Consider the following 16,918-nt stretch of genomic DNA (forward strand, 5'->3'; position numbering starts at 1 on the left):
CCTGTGTTTGCGTGCGTTTCTTTGTGGGAGACTGAGGTCATGTCCATTTGTATGGCTTCTGTATTCGTGCCATCTGTGCCCTGCAGCTCCCATTGGGCCCTCTTGAGATTCATTTGTTCGTTGGCAGGCATGGATGACTAGTACATTTCACTGGTTGCATTGTGTGACTTCATTGCACCTACGGGGGGTTGTACAATGTGGCCAGGGAGCGGTGTACAAGCACTCAGTAGGGCCGTTTACGGTTGGTTCGCGATGCCGTACTTCTCACCATGGCGGAATGGTACTTTCCGCCGTGCTTGATGGCGTTAGGTGCATGTCCGCTAGGGTCGGAATTCGCGTACCGTTGCGCCATGGTGCTAATTACGGTTTGGCATGGCGCGCGCGCGCGTACTTGGTGCAGTTAGCGTTGGCGTTCACTACGGTGTCGCTAATGGCATCGTACTTTGCGGTGACGGGTCATGATCGCACCGAGCGCTATTCGATGGCGGTATTGCATTTCCGCCATCGTTTTTTGATTTCCGCCAGGGTCGTAATGAGGCCCATTGTGTTCTTGCATGCGAAATATAGCCAGGAATGGACAACTTGCATATTGTGAAGAACTAGCTTCAGGTAGCATAGCAAGCACCAATAGACTATCAATGTTACTGAAAGTTGACTTTACTCATGTCATTTCAACATTAATATTTGGAAGGCCTTTTCCTGCGATATGCATATGATAATTCTAGGATGCCTCGTTTTAAAAAAAACATCAGAAGGTCATGGCTTTCATCACAAAAACGTAGCCCGACATAAAATCAGTCTCCTCGACTCGCATACTCTTCCCAACAACCTCACCCATCCATAAACCAGCTCGACATTTGTTGCTAGGAGGGACTCGTTAAATACAGAAAATTGACCTGATAGGGAAGTGACTTCTAAAAGGAGCCAAGTTCCTTGTGCTTACTCTGTCGAGTGCTCTACAGTAAACAAATCTTCTTGCTAGTTAAAATCAATGGTCTAGGTAAAGTGTAATCATGAAAAAAAGAACCACATCTTGAGACGTGTTGGTATTGGTCAACTTGCAAAAATTGAATCTGCATTTTATTCTCGCATGGTTGATACCTGTATTCATAAAATTAAGACATACAAAAATGTATTGCTCTCCATGCAAAACAGAATTGTTAAAGCAATATAAAGAGTAAGTTCTCACAAACATACATGAAACCAGAAAGAGTCATATATAATATAATAAGCATTAACATCCCACAGTTGAATGTTAGAAATCACAGGGGAGAGTCCTGTGCATAAGCCTAATCACCAAAACCTGGTTAGGTTCACAAATGTCTAGACAGACGCAGAAAATATATCACTTAAAAAGCTGCCACAAGGGCCAAGTCATGGGCTCAGGGTTCCGCCCCTCCCCAACTTCGAATTGGTGAATTGGCTAAAATGCACACATGCATACTAAAGCACTCTGACAAACCTCCCATGCCATGAACTTCAGTCTCTCAAGGGCATTCCCCTACAGTGCTTTGAGGCCATACCAATGGGAATAGACGCTATATGCCATATTACATAATCATCAATAATCTGTGATCCCTATTGCAATAGGCAATTCAGGCTGGATGAGGCAATATTAATTCACTTTCCCCCAGCTTTAGTACCAAATGGAGTTGCCGATTCAGTAACAAATATTCCTAAAAAGGACACGATATAATCAAACCAGTAAAATAGTCATACATACTTTCCTCCTTTTCCTTCTTCATGTATTTCATGCCACCCATCAGGGCACCTCCAAGAGCAACTGTGAACGCCAGAGATTTCCATGAAACAGGCTACTAGGAAAGAATAAAGAAAGCTTAATGTCAACGAAGATCCTTTCATGAACTTCATTTGTAGGTCCTCGAATCCATATATATATTCCAAGCTAAAAATACCAAACCCAATTTATGAATTTTCTCACCATGAACTTTAAACAGCAGCATTGGTTCATAAAGGGAAATCAAATCTTTACTATGTTTTTTCTAAAATAAAAATACTGAACCGAGCTGTCTCCCGCACAACAGCTGGACTGTTGGTTTTTATCATCTGCCTCACTGAGGTTTTATAAACAGTTACAACATGCTTGACTCCTGCTGTGAACACATCCATTGGCACTCCTACTATGCTACAAAAGCTACTGAACTTTGCAGGGTCACTCCCAGAAAGAAGACACACACACTCCTTTCATCACCTCACCAAGTCACTATAATTTTAAAATATATAATTTACCTTCTAACCGGTTTAGTCAACGTCAGACTACACCAAGATGCTCTTGCTTCGGTTGTCCTCCTTCCCCTCCTCCCCCCCCTGCTCCCCATTTTCCTCAGACATTGATAATGTGGCGGATTGCCATTGGCAACGGTGTGAAAGCACTTGCCATTTTGATTTTTGTTAAATAATACAAGGTAATTGCATCTCTGAAAGAGTAATCTGTTAATCCAATTCCCTTTCATAAACTCCACGCCGAAAGCATGAGGTCTATCTGGGTCCTGCTGAATCAGTATCCTCATTTGCAGCTCAATAAAAATTAGAGGGAAATCAGGTAAAGCTAAAGGTTCCGAGGGAGCAAACCTGACATATCTTGAAGAAGAACAAAAACAACAAGGCTCCCACACCTGTAATCGGTTTGCGCAAGTGATTCTCTGGATAATGTTAGGGTTATCACAGTTGCAAGAACAGTTCAAACAGTAGCAACTCGAGGTTCAAGGAAAATACAACCTGACTTCAAAAATTATGCTGTTAAAATGGGTAAATTTTAATAGACAATGTAAGCTTTAAAAACAAATACATAAAAACTGACATATAAAAACTAATAAAGTGACTAGTGCTCAAGAAAGTGCTAAGTGTTAGTCAGCAACAATGGCAAATGTGCAAAATGTGCTGTAAATCTGTATCTCTCTCGCTTATAGATACTTTGTTTACATCAAAATAGCTCGAAGTCAAATAGACACATAGGCCCTCATTACGACCCTGGCGGAAATCGAAAAACGATGGCGGAAATGCAATACCGCCATCGAATAGCGCTCGGTGCGACTATGACCCGTCACCGCAAAGTACGAAGCCATTAGCGACACCGTAGTGAACGCCAACGCTAACTGCACCAAGCACGCGCGCGCGCGCCATGCCAAACCGCAAACACCACCATGGTGCAACGGTACGCCAATTCCGACCCTAGCGGACATGTACCTAACGCCATCAGGCATGGCGGAATGTACCATTCCGCCATGGCGAGAAGTACGGCATCGCGAATCAACCGTAAACGGCCCCACTGAGTGCCTGTACACCGCTCCCTGCCCACAAAGTACAACTCCCCGTAGGTGCAATGAAGCCACAATGCAACCATTGAAATGTACAAGTCACCCATGCATGCCAACGAACAAAAGAAACACAAGAGGGGCCAATGGGAGCTGCAGGGCACAGATGGCACGAATACAGAAGCCATCCCAATGGACATGACCACAGTCCCCCACCAAGAAACGCACGCAAACACAGGCACCTGTGACCAGCAATATTCCGAAAACCACATCATTCAACCAGTCCACCTGGCTGACCGGCATCTGTTACACAAAACCCAATCCCCCGCCCCTGAGCATGACAACATTCAAACTGGCATATTGGCAGCCCCCATCCCTGACCTCACTGGGCTTCGTAGGCAAACGCGCACAGCACAGTACCACGCAACTAAACCCCGAAGCTGGAACCCAATGCAGATCTCCTCACAATACATCGCCCCCCAAATAGGCATATGCCACATCACTTGCAAAGAAAAACGCTACACGGGCCAAATCAGAATAGAAATTTTATGCACATCAAAATCACAAAGCACATACAGCCATCAGGCCATGAACTCCAAAACACTAATCACCATTGTGGGCTGCTTCCGCAAGAAATGACCAGCCACTACCTGTGTGTCGCCCTGTTCCCCCATGGTACACAGAGCCACATTCACGTACGAAAAGGCAACATGGAAGCGCACAGAACCGCAGGGCTGTCCCAATGGGGAGGCACTAGTCCAGCTGAAAGGCCGAAATGTTGCTCCGAGCCACCAGTACTGCGTAAGGGCATGTGGCCCATTGGCGATCGTCCCATAAGATCGTAATGCTGCTCCACTGATTAACACGAAGCAGCAGGTGTCGGGAGTAAAATCCATCTGCAGGAGTGGCATACAGATGGCAGTGGCAAAAGGGGAGGAGATACCTGTCAACCAAAAGAAAAGAAAAAGAACAGAATGGCCATCAGAACTACATACCAACAACTCACTTCAATGATCACACGAAATCCACAGCCATATGCATGCTAGCCCACTCCAAAGGAACATCACCACCCCAAAACCACTTGCGACTCATAACCATCTATATCGAGGTGCAAACACCATCACAAACGAGTGTCTGAGGGCGCCTCGAGACAGGGAGGGCTCAACAAGGCCAGATGGACGATGGTCCCACTATGGCAGCCCTGCATCACATAGCGTAGGGGAGGCGGATAGATCCCAAGAAGCCCTGTACATGGCAAACTCTGTATCAAATCACCTGCCCATGCATCCATCCATCATTCCCTCATCCCGGGATCAAAATGCCTGAATAATTACTCACATAACATTAGAAACATCCATTGAGTCTGTGCGTTATGCAGCCTGCTAAATCCACAGTGCCCCAGCCCGTAATTCCAGTGTTGTGAAGTAACATGTATTTGGGAACGGACGGCCTCATCGCCCACGTAGCTATTGCGCATCCCAAACTATTCATATCAATCATTGCTCCCTCGCCATGGGCCCTGTCTCAAGGACATAGAACAATAGAACGTTACATTTGCAGTCAGACCTGTGGGCATCTCCTCGCCGCTAGCTGGAAACCGAAAGCGCCGCCCTTCGAATTCCTCATTTGCAACATCACGTCGAAAAGGCATCTGTGGCCGTTTGAAATCACTAATTATTCCATCGAGTGCGGCTGTGTGTGAAAATGGCAACTGCCTTCACCCACGAATGGGACGCCCCGCCCGTCGTTGCAACTCGGTACAGTGATGCATGAGGGCCCACCGTTACTCGAGTACTACGTCCCACTGACCCCTCACAAGTCTGTTCGCGACTGCACAGATAGTATGTGAAACAATGGGACCACAGCAGAATGAACATATCAACCAATCTTACACGGCCATCGGGTACAAATACATGATTGCAATAGCAAGATACAATTCCCCGAATTGCAGCGTTGTGCGCGGGACGTGCTCGGCCAAAGGGGAGAGCAGTTTGCACAGGTGGAATCAATCACCACAGGTGGAGGCCATACAGCCTGAAAACACATAAATTGCACACCCAGTCTCCTCCCACAACCACACCGAAATGCTACCGGCAGGACTCGCGATGTTGGCCCTGGGGGACCTGATAGCACTGCAAGTGCTCCGACTCCAAGAAGAAGACGAACACCAACTACAACCAGCCGCACGGAGGAGACGCAGGAGGAGGAGGAGGCCAAGGCAGGGCCAGCAAGGCCCACCAGCACAGCCACTACCACCACGCAGGCAGCCCGCAATTCAACGCCTCCGAGCACATCCGTTCAACCTCACTGATGAGCAGATCCACACCCTCTACCGTCTGGACCGGGACACCATAGCCGCCATTGTGGACATGACACAGGCTGACCTTGTCAGCATGATAGATAGCCCAACCGCCATCCCACCCCTACTGAAGGTGGTGTCTGCACTCCACTTCCTGGCCACAGGCACCTACCAGCACACAGTCGGACAGTTGCATGGCATTTCTCAGCCACTGTTCTCACGGACACTATTTCAAGTGCTCGATGCCCTCCTGCAGCACGCAGACGACTACATCTCTCTACCACGCTCGGAGCAGGAAATAACCAACACAAAAGTGGGATTCCATGCACTTGCCGGCATACCGGGTTGCATTGGTGCCATCGACTGCACCCATGTTGAATTGGTCGTCCCACATGCCATGGAGGCCCAGTACCGCAACCGAAAACAATTTCATTCCCTGAATGTACAGATGGTGTGTGACTCCAACAGGATCATTACACATTGTTGTGCCCGATTCCCTGGATCAACCCATGATTCTATGGTCTTGAGGAACTCTACAATACCACGCTACATGGAGCGACACGCAGGGAACAGATCCTGGCTACTCGGTGAGTCTCATTACATGCATGATGATGTGGGGTATGTGAATTGTCAATGACCTGCCAGGAAGGGGGGGGGGGGGGGTGTGCGTACGTATCAATGGCATTCCACATCATACGTTTCTCGTCCACATACAGGTGATGCTGGATATCCACTGAAGAGATGGCTCCTCACACCAGTCCGGAACCCACGGGACCAGCATGAGGAGGACTACAACCATGCCCACTCACGTACCCGTGTAGTCATTGAACAGGCATTCGGCCTACTGAAGACCCGTTTCCGCTGCCTCAGCAGGTCTGGCGGGGCACTCCTGTACCGCCATGAGAAGGTTGCAAAGATGGTGATGGCATGTGTCATGCTCCACAACATGTGCGTACGTAGAAATGTGCCCATGCCCCCTGACGCAGAACTGCAAGCACCTGATGATGGTCATGATGAGGGTGGGGATGTGGCAGCACCTCATGGAGTCTGCGAGGCACCGGAGGCCCGTGACATTCGTCAGCATCTCATTGATGTATGCTTCTAGCACTCACGCCTGGTGGCTGATACATGGACACGGGACTCGTGGCACTGCGTGTGTCTGGGACATGCACAATATGGACTGTACGCCTATGATGGCCTAGTACACAAAGATCAATGTCCACACTTCTCATTGGTTGATCGTGCACTTTTTATGGCATATGTGATATCATGTTGAACACCCTATCGACCCGCCACCCAAGTGAGCCCAACACACCCCCTCCACCCTCCTACCTCCCCCCCGAACACCAGTGTCCAAAGATGCTCATTGTCAGTGGGCTGTCGCTATTGCATGCCCCCTCTGCGGGTATCAGGGGCACCCCTGCCTGTGGAGCGCAGGTTCCTTCCAGATCTACGTTGGGGGCTGCCCTGGACGGAACTTGCAACGGATGATGTGTCTGCCTGCTCACGTCCATGCATGTCCCTAAGGGTTTGCGAGAGCTCAGTGAGCACACGGCGCACTGCGGCAAGTTCGGCACATACGTCTTTGGACGTCGCATGCAGTTCCCCCCTCAGGCTCTCGGTGCTACTCTCCATTTGGACTCTCAGGCTCTCGGTGCTACTCTCAATTTGTGCCCTTAGCGTCTCTGTACCTCTCTCCATTTCTGCCCTAAGTGTCTCTGTTGATGTTTCTATGTCTGCCTTGGTGCCCCCACATTCATCGGCATGGCCCTTGAGGAGTGTGGCCATTTGCTGCTGTTGGACGATTAACTTGTCGAGGGACTGTTGCCTCTGCTGGGCCATGGCCATTTGCGGTGGTGTCACAGAGGGGCTGTTGTCCTCATGTTGCCTTGCCACAGGGCTTGTGGGGGATGGCCAGTCGTCGTCTTGTGGCTGCACCTGCGTGGTATCCTCATGTTGTACGGGAGGGGACAGACAGGGGGATTGGGACAGGTCATGGATGGATCTGACCTCGACATCCCCGTCTTCTGTGTCCGAGCATGCTGCCATCAATGGGGTGTCACCTATGGTGCTGCTGCCACCAGAGGCAGTGCCTTCTGTGGCATCCATTGGGGGGACCTGTGGTGGTGGTGTTGTGGCCATGCTGGCTGCTGGGGTGCCTGTTGATGTTCCCTCCTCTGTGCTGCCACCTGATTTGTGCTGCTGCCGTGTCTTGATGCGTGCAGCTGAGGTGGAGGGTCTCTGGCCGTTGGTCTTGGCCCTCTTTGCAGGTGTGCTGGTAGGGGTGTCCTGTAGCTCGTCGTTTGGATCGGACCCTGTGGTGGAGTAAAGGAGGGCGAGGGTTATTGATGGGTCAGTGGGAATTGGAATGGCATTGTATCACATGCATTGGGGTGGTACCTGAGGGTGATTTGGGTCGGGGTCTTGGAGGTGCTTTGATTTGTGTGTGGAGTGAGGGTGCAGTTGTTTGGCAGCCTGCAGTTAGGGTGTGCCTGCTGCACGTGTAGTGCGTGTATTAGGGGTTTTTAATTATTTATGTATTTATTGTGGGTTTTGACGTGCGCTTTCAGTCCGATGTGTGTGGACGTTCTCCTGGACATGTGTTTCTGTTGCACTATGTGGACGCATGGTACTTCACATGGATGGACTGTGTGGATTTGGCATTGTTTTATCTGGCCCACCTACCTGAATCTTCGGATGTCTGCACTCCTTTCTCCATCCCTCCGACTCCCTCTATGCTCTCCATTCCGATGGTGGAGGCACAGATTTCTTCCCAGGGGGTCAACTTGATGGGTGAATCAGGACCTCCCCCGGTGGCTGTGGCAATGTTGCGATTGGCAGATAGTATGCTGCGGACGCGTATCCGCAGGTCGTCCCATCGCTTGCGGCATTGCTGTGGGGTGCGGGGTGCGGTCCCCACCGCACTTACCCGCTGTGCCACCAGAGCCCATATGGCCTTCTTGTTTGCAAGTGCCGTCCTGGTCATTTGCGTGGAGAAGACGACGGCAGCATTCTCCTGGAGGGTCTCTGTTAGCACGGTGAGTTCCTCACGGGAGAAGTGGACCTGCCGCTTGCGGTCGCACGCTTTCTTCGCTACTTTTCCCATTTTTCTTGGTTTCGCTAGGGTGGTTGACGGGTTGGGGTGTGTTTCAGGGTAGTGATTTTAGTGGTTGTGTGGTTTTGGTGTTTTTATAGGTGTACGCCGGGATGTTTCCCGTTCCGGGCCCATGTTTTGACTTCCGTTTCCGTATATTTCCGGGCACCGTACTTTCCGGTAGGCGCACACTGCGGTGACCGCTAAGAGGGGTGGCGGTATTGCACCTAGGGCGCCGTACGGCGGCGGTGTGGGCCGTTTTGGGGTCATTTCCGCCATCGCGGACTTTGCACTTCCGCCGTGGCGTGGTGCTCGTGCCCGATGGGTCGGAATGGGCCGCACTTTGCTCCTTCGTACAATGGCGGAAACGCTATTTACGCTGTGGCGCTCCGGTCAGTCGCTTTCCGCAAGGGTCGTAATGAGGGCCATAGTCTTCTCCGTCTCACTTAGATGTAATATAGAGTACTGGAGATCAGGATTTTAAGTATAGTCCTGCAAGGTAAATAAAGAAAGAAAGGCATCTCAGCGGGTGGGCATAGATGGAGTAAATGCAGAGCAAGTAGCCACCGTTAGGGTGCTCATTACTAAAAAGATGTTTGGAGTGGCAAAACATGTCTCCTAAAGCTGACATCCTAATGTATAAAGCGGATAGAACTGGGCAAAAACGGGCACTTTGTCTAGCAGCCGTGTGGCCTTGCTACAAATACATTTAGTCCTCAGGCGTTCAGGTTGCACACACAGGTATTAGAAGTAAAATACTAGAGGGTACATGTGAAGCAGTAACATTATGTTAAAATACGTTGGGGGGAAAGGCCCAGTAATTAGGGAATACAAGTTCATATTTAAACGCTAACCGCGTAGTAGCAGTTGCGGATAGCACGCGACACGATTTGAAGTACCTACTGGGCCATATTGTAATGTCGGAGGTGTAAGAGCGTTCGGTCGTAAACAGGCTCGCGTTTAATACGGGCTTAAAATTCAGATGTACCTTTTGGTTCGGTAATTAATAATGTGCTGCTCGTGCCAACCGAGGCACACATTGCATCGGGTGTAGGAGACTCCTAAAGCATGAGTTAAAGTGTTGCACGTACCTGCAGAGTAGCAGACGGGTAGAACACCGTCTGTGTGCGGCTTCGACCACGGTCTGTAGCATCGAGTGCTATGAAACCGTTGCTATGGTTACACAAAACGCTAAATTAAGTACGTTGGGTTAACGGCGCATGCCTATGAGCAGGAACACTAATTAAGGACCCGAAGGTCGAGCCTGCTTCAAAGGAGTGCAAAATATCCGGCGCTCTAATAGTTACGGTCCTCAAAGTGGGTGGAGGTAGTGGGGAGCAAGTTTGTATGTCAAATGTCTGTGTGTTGTGTGTATGTACAGCAATTGATAATGTACACCGATAGTTTTTAAGGCAATCTATAGGCATCGTTCTGATACAATGTAGTACATCATATTGCTAATAGAAGACAATCTAAAAGTCAATATATGTCCTGAGATACCGGTGCAATTGTTGCGCATCCAACATCCTTGTCTATATACCCAACCTTGAAATGGCAAGGACTTTCTCTAATTAAACATTGTAACATTACACAGGATATCTCTCTGGCACAAAATGCATCTGCATGTTCAAATCAAGTCAGTGTTAATACATTACACTCATATAGTACGTGCTAGTTAATAAAAACACTCCAGTCAATATTGTCGTTCAACCCCAAAGGGTAGCTTTTGGTAAAAAAAAAAAAAACATTTTCTGTTCTTGTATACTTAGTGTTCGTTTGTCTTGATTGAGGTCCTGGGTCAGTCCAATTTTCATGACAACTGTCCATCTCAGTTCTTCAGGTTTGTGTCCAAGGCTTGTAAAATGGCCCACTAAAGGTGCATTAATGGTGTTGTTTCTTATACAGCTTTTATGTTCTCCTATCCTCACTTTGTACATTGGAAAAACTGAAAGGAAAGTCAGTCTATCACAAGGGCACCAAATGGTACACACTACCATTGAGGAGTTACAATTAGTCAACACTCTTGGTTCCCATTTTTTGTTTAAACCCAGATCTATATCTCTGTTTCTGCTAGTTTGTGCACAACAGTTGCAGTAGCCATATGGGCTATGACCTTTGGTTTTAGGGAGACCCCAGCTTTCTGTTAATGTGGATTGGATAGGGAGTCTCAGAAGCACCTCATTACTAGTGGTCAGCTCTTTCAGTGCACATTTGCATCACCTGCTCTACCAATGGCAACGAGCTGTTCCAGAGGACACAGTTGTCCGATATGCCACCTTGTACCACAACTATGAGGATCATAAGTATCCCATGATGGTGGCAGGTTAAACTCTAAACTAAAGCTATGCCCGAGTGAAGGCATGGTTCATGGCACTACTTCTACTCATTGCAGCTACATTCAATTTGATAACACTGTCAGCGTCTGTGAGCCAGTTCAAGTTATGGAAGGTGCTATGTATTCAGGCCAGACAAGCATAGCCTGCCAAATGATAGGACAGGAACCTGAATGGACATGCCTCTGAGCTTTTTGAGGGGAAGCAACACCCTCGGCCAGAGCGACCGCCCACCAGGTAGCTCCCCTGGTCCCAGGCATCAAAGGAGCGCACCCATTTAAAGAGGATAGCCTCACACCAGGGTACTGCATTTCTAAAGGCCTCAGATACTAGCGAGAAAGGAAGAGGCAGCGTTCAAGTAGTCAGGAGGATGCTGAGCTGTGGAGAAAGGCTTCCACCGTTTTTTTTTCTACATCTCACACTCCCCTCTCTCCCTCCAACTGGAGCAAAGCACTTGGGTGCGATATCAGAAGGGCAAATTCCACTTCTTTCATGGAATTGAACCACAAAAAAGGTAAGCTAGCTTTAGGCCAATCACCTGTGGATTTTTACCTTTAAAAGAAGGGGGCTCCCACCACTTCTTTGATTCACTTTGGAACAACGCCCGAGAATAATTCACTGGACCTCCTTTGGGAGAGTACTTGAGTACTTGGGGATGAAACAGTTGAAGGCAGAGGAAAGCTCTGCCCTTTACCCACTGCCAGGGTGCAATGTGGGAAGACTTTTGCTTTGGAATAGAACCTGCCAATTCTGCACCAGAATCTCCCAATGCTGGAAGAGCAGACACTAAAAGGACTTACCCTGTCCTAGAGTGGGTCTCACAGCATCTGGCGGACCAGATCAGCTGAGGCTCCCTGTTCTGCTGCACCAAACAGGTCAAATTGTTGTCAAACCATGTTTTCCTCTCACCGAATCAGAGGCATTCTGCCAGTACTGTCTTTGGCATGCCTCTGACTATTCTAAACTGCATTGCCGGCATCTCGAACCAGATCAACGCTGCATCATGTCCTTGCTAAGCCTGTCACTTACATGACTTTAATCAACTGCTTGTCACCAGGACACGCCTCGAAACGCGGGAGTCACTTGGTGAGTAGAACCATGGGTTACACCAGTACTTGACGGCCTTTGCACTGTTGCTTTGCCGAACTGCACACCGACGCAACCAGATCACTGATTCAAGTCATCACCGTCTATGGACTCGAACCGCTGGAATGTCACTAGTCAACCCTCCCCCAGCGGTTAGAACCCAACTTGACCTGGCTATACTTCGAACAGATCATGGTGAGCTCCACGATCTGCTTTGCCAAAAATAACATCCAAAATGTACAGAGCTATTAACCTGCTTGACACCCGCTTGCTGCTTCCGCACACACCATCCAACATACCTGAATGGAGCTCAATCCGCTCGCATCACTGCTCGAAGCCAGGTTCCGCCCCGTCAAACCACCAAGCACTTCAAAAAAAAGGTACTATTGACCAGCCACTGCCCCCTTTGTCCAGTTCTGGGCCCTAGACGCTGGTTAGGTTACAAATTCCCTTTTTGCAGCCAAGAAACATCCTTGCACGCCCTTTTGCATTGCTCGGAGTGTTGTATTGTGCTTTGCTTATTTTCTGTTAGTTACTCAGGGTTGTTTTTTGTGTAGTGTTTTTCCATTTACTTATTTTGCAGATGGCATGTCTTATTAAAGTATATAAGTTATAGAACCTTGATTGGACATTCCCTTTATTTTGGACTGTTATGCTTTGCTGTTGGGCCGCTACTGAATTCACATTCTTCTTGAGTGTAGCACCTTCCCTTGGCCCACGTTACCACAAAAGGCGAAGGAGGTATATCTCTTGGCTGTGCCAGTTTTACCTTGAAGGTTGTGTTGGCTCTTGGTATGTAGCAGTGTGAGGGCTGAGTGAGCATTTTAGCCTCATACTTCTGCAGGGCAGAATACAATTTGTCAGAGATAAGTACAGGAGTGCATAGTGCTCAGCAAGCTGTTTTCTTGGGGAAGGTTAAGGATAGGGCCTGGGTGCGGGAAAAGGGCCCAGGTGACAAGCCAGGCAGGTTAATAAAATGCCAACAAGCATTGCTAGACTTTATAGCATCATGCTATGTTGTGTCAGGTCATGACCTCTATAGCAGGATGAAAAATGCAGGCCATTAGCCAGCCACAAAATCACTTGCCATACCAGTTCAACACATTTTCTTACTCGGCAAGAGTGAATTACCACGAGCCAATAGGTATCTGCGAGTGCACTTTTTGCACCCTGTTCTATGTTACACTTTGCTGTTGTAAATTGTTAAGCCATGCTACACGTTAATAGTGCATTAGAACAGGCATTAGAACAGGCTAGATTACTATCTAATGCTGTGGTAGAACATGTTAACAGTAGGGGTTATGCTAGCATTACTTGGCACTTTTACTCTCTTCTGCAACTCTAAACCCAAGCAGATTATAAATCAAAACCTACCATCGCCATCTTTTATTGCCATAGTCTCACATTCCGCCCCCCCCCCCATCACCCTACATCTTCTAGTCGTACCACGTTCTCTCCAGTCAATAAACCTCCCATTCCTGCTTACCATCCCAGAACCTCAGACACCTATTCGACTTCTTCTATTAACACCACTATCATACTACACGCAACCTACATCCACCAACTCTTCCCCCCCTTTACCCTTTGCTTGGGGATTGCCGAATGTCGGGATAATTGCACATTTACCCTGGAGATGAACGCTCACTTTGCGATACTGGTGTGACTCGCACTCAGTCCAGATGATGCTGCCACGCTGATGCAGGCAGAACATTTAAATTGGGTTTGTGAAGCCATTTTGCTTCACTCCCCTTTTTATACCCATATTCTGTAATCAATTGAAGGGACCCAGATACAGATTCCCACTGAAACCAATTACGTGCCCGACCAGAGTGCCATGTAGCCTCCCAAAGGATCACAATACAATTTAGCCATATATGTATGCACAATAAATATTTGATTTAACTAACCAGATCCCATGCTGCAGCCATGCACAGCACAACACCAGCATTATTTTACTGGTACTTTTTGGTCGTGGTTAATTCACTGTAATGGTGATGTTTATCTGTATAGCGCCTATACACAGGCAAGTGTTTCAAAGCGCTCAAGGACGGTGGGAACACAGGGTCAGGGGTGGGGGGGGGGAGAACAGTGGCTCAGAGCCCGATAACGATCTGCACAGGCAGATTAAGTGAATAGGATACATTTAACAGTTTAGATACAGCAAACAGGCCTGACGATAATTCTGCTTTTTTTTTTTCTAAGTGCACATTAAGGGGTGACGACAAGGGAGAACAGACAGAATGATCTTCAGGCAGGACTGTATACAGATCATGCAAGTGTGGGAAGGGCAACGGAGGGGCATGGGGCCAAGTGCAACCAGTCCGTAGATACTGGTGAAGTGCTGAGAGAAAGCGCTCAAGGTTTTATTACAAATGCAGTGGGTGGTGGAGGGCCTTGGAGCAAGTGCAGGAGGACTGGTGTGGATGCCTGGGACCTGTGAGACTCTGAGGTACACCAGGCGGCCAGTCAGTAAGTTGTGTGGGACGGAGGGAGAGAAGGAAGAGCAGAGAACTAGGGCACCAGATATGAATTTGAGATTAGTCTTTTGCACCCCATTTTGGGAAGTTGGAAGTAAAAGGATTTCTTTTAGTGAATAAAAACATAACTCCCAACTGTATTTTTAGGCAATTAACAATAGATTCAAATTTGAACAAAAGAGACTTGTAAACTAGCAAACAAAGAAAACGAAAATAAACTTCCACTAGAGTTATTCAGCATTGGTCCCTTTTATAGATTAAAATAACTATTCTCTGTTATCAGGTTGCAAGTCCTCAGTGTAGGTATAACATAGCAGTTAAAAGATAAGCTGGATCAACAAACACAGCTAATCCACCTCTTTTTGGGTAATCTCTGCAACCCAAGGAAGAACGTAAATGCCCATAAGGGAGATACAACCGCCAGCATTGCAGTAACCTCTTCGCCAATGCCCTAGTAGAGTATGCTCTAACACGGCCCCCAATAGGTCCGTTTGCTTCCTTGTCAGAGAAAGCAAGCCACCATCTAGACTTGACCTGCTTGGAGATGGCCTGACCTCAAGATGGATGCTGAAATGATGAACCGAGATGTCTTCCTGATATTTTCAGGTCTTGTCCTGTTCAATTAGTAATGAAGGGTCTTCTCAAGGTCCAGTGTCTGCAACCAACAGATGGAATAAAATGTGGGTAGGATGCCCAACTCATTGAGGTGCAAAATCAGATGGCACTCTAAGCAACAATTTCAGGTTCGTTCCAAGTCAAACCACAGCTTGATAGCACTTTGGATGTTTGTTACTAGGAAAGTAATTTTCCAAGAAAAATACTCAGTGTCCACTACAAGCATAGGCTCAAAAGGGCTTCCCACTAGCTTTGCTATGTTTATTCAACTCCCAAGATGATCTCACTGGTGGGAACGTATGGAACAGCCCTTTCACAAGGCTCTTAATGCTTCTTTGTAAATCTAGTGATGGCAGACCATATCCTTGCAAACCAGGACATTTGGTACATGGTAAACAGGTACCAAATTAGCCAACTGCAACCGGTATGGAAGAAGCTGTGCTGCAATATTTTGAACAAGTACTTTTTTCCATGCACCAATCACACAATCACTTTAACTTCTACTTTTAGGTCTTAACAGTTAAGCAGACCTTTGTCGCCATCCTCGATGGTGCCCAAACTCTGAACTCGGAGCCATAATTGTAATCTCATATATGTCAGATGGTGTTGAACTTCCACTCATATCATTAAGCTTGTCCCTCACTCTACCCGCCACCATCAGGTTACGAGAAAGAGAAAAAAAAAATAAAAGATTGTAATGAAGGCAATTTAGGAGACTGACAGATTTATATAGTGGGATGGACTTATCAAAAGCGCCCAGAGAAAGGTAAGGGAACAAGAGAGTCAAGGGGTGAAGATAGAACAAACTATGGGAGGAGAAGGGACAGCTTTGGATCAAGAAGAATGGAAAAGGGAAATCTAAAAACAGCACAAGAGGAAAGATAACTGTTGAGGGATATGTAAAAATAGAAGAATGGGAAGTGGAAGAACACTCGCAAGGGATTTGAGGAACTCAAGCAATAGAGTCCAGCAGAACGCCTGACGCTTCAGAAAGCAGCTGAAGATGCAGTACAGCTCTGGGACTCTGGAGAACAATCCTTTCAATCCAGAGAGCTCAGTGAACATACATTTCTAGGACACTACTGGCACAGTAGTACCAGGTCACGATGTTCCAATATTTAAAATTAATACAAGAGGTTTCCGTACCGAGAGAAAGATAATACCAGGCGATTTAAAGCACTACCTATGAACAAAAACATTGATGGGAATGTCAAGCTGCTGGCCAAGTTAGGTGGGCAGCACAACTTTAGCATGATTACACACATTAATTCTCCTGTCGGAACTCCCCAGAATAGTGCCGCTAATATTATACGCGCACCTGCAATATAACAAAAGCAATAACAATGATTACGTGTAACTGATGCTCGCTATTGATCGCTTGACTCATAAAAGATGAAATTAAGCTCCCATACACCCACCTGCATTAAGGCAGCCTTTCATGTTTGGATCAGAACTTCTTTGGGTGTGCCTTCTCACCAATCTTTGCGCATGAATCCTGTCTCAAACCGTTCAGACAATGAGCCGAATAAACTAAATAGCAATTTGTCCTCCAAGGACAGCACAGCCAGACCATGTGTTTTCCATTGTGAATCTCCATCCCTCTACTCAAGACCTGTGAGGTGTGTTTTGTTTTCTGCCAACTATAGGAACACTCCCACCCAAAGTACAGAAATATTCTTCAGAAAGCCATCTCCCGTGAAAAACGAACAGACAGCTAACTGGAAGAGGAGGCAAGGGAT

At 47.5% G+C, this 16,918-nt stretch overlaps 1 protein-coding gene across 1 annotated transcript in view; it reads right to left on the reverse strand.

The window, feature by feature from the left end:
• The window catches only part of SCO1 (synthesis of cytochrome C oxidase 1), a 183,725-nt gene that overhangs the window by 114,392 nt on the left and 52,415 nt on the right, over positions 1-16,918 (reverse strand). The window contains exon 3 of the mRNA XM_069654498.1: positions 1,724-1,814. Coding sequence (XP_069510599.1) covers positions 1,724-1,814 — 91 coding nt within the window. The remainder of the gene's footprint in view (positions 1-1,723; positions 1,815-16,918) is intronic.

The sequence above is a fragment of the Ambystoma mexicanum genome, chromosome 3q (genome assembly GCF_040938575.1).
Source record: "Ambystoma mexicanum isolate Mex_15411 chromosome 3q, UKY_AmexF1_1, whole genome shotgun sequence".
Classification (NCBI taxonomy): domain Eukaryota; kingdom Metazoa; phylum Chordata; class Amphibia; order Caudata; family Ambystomatidae; genus Ambystoma; species Ambystoma mexicanum.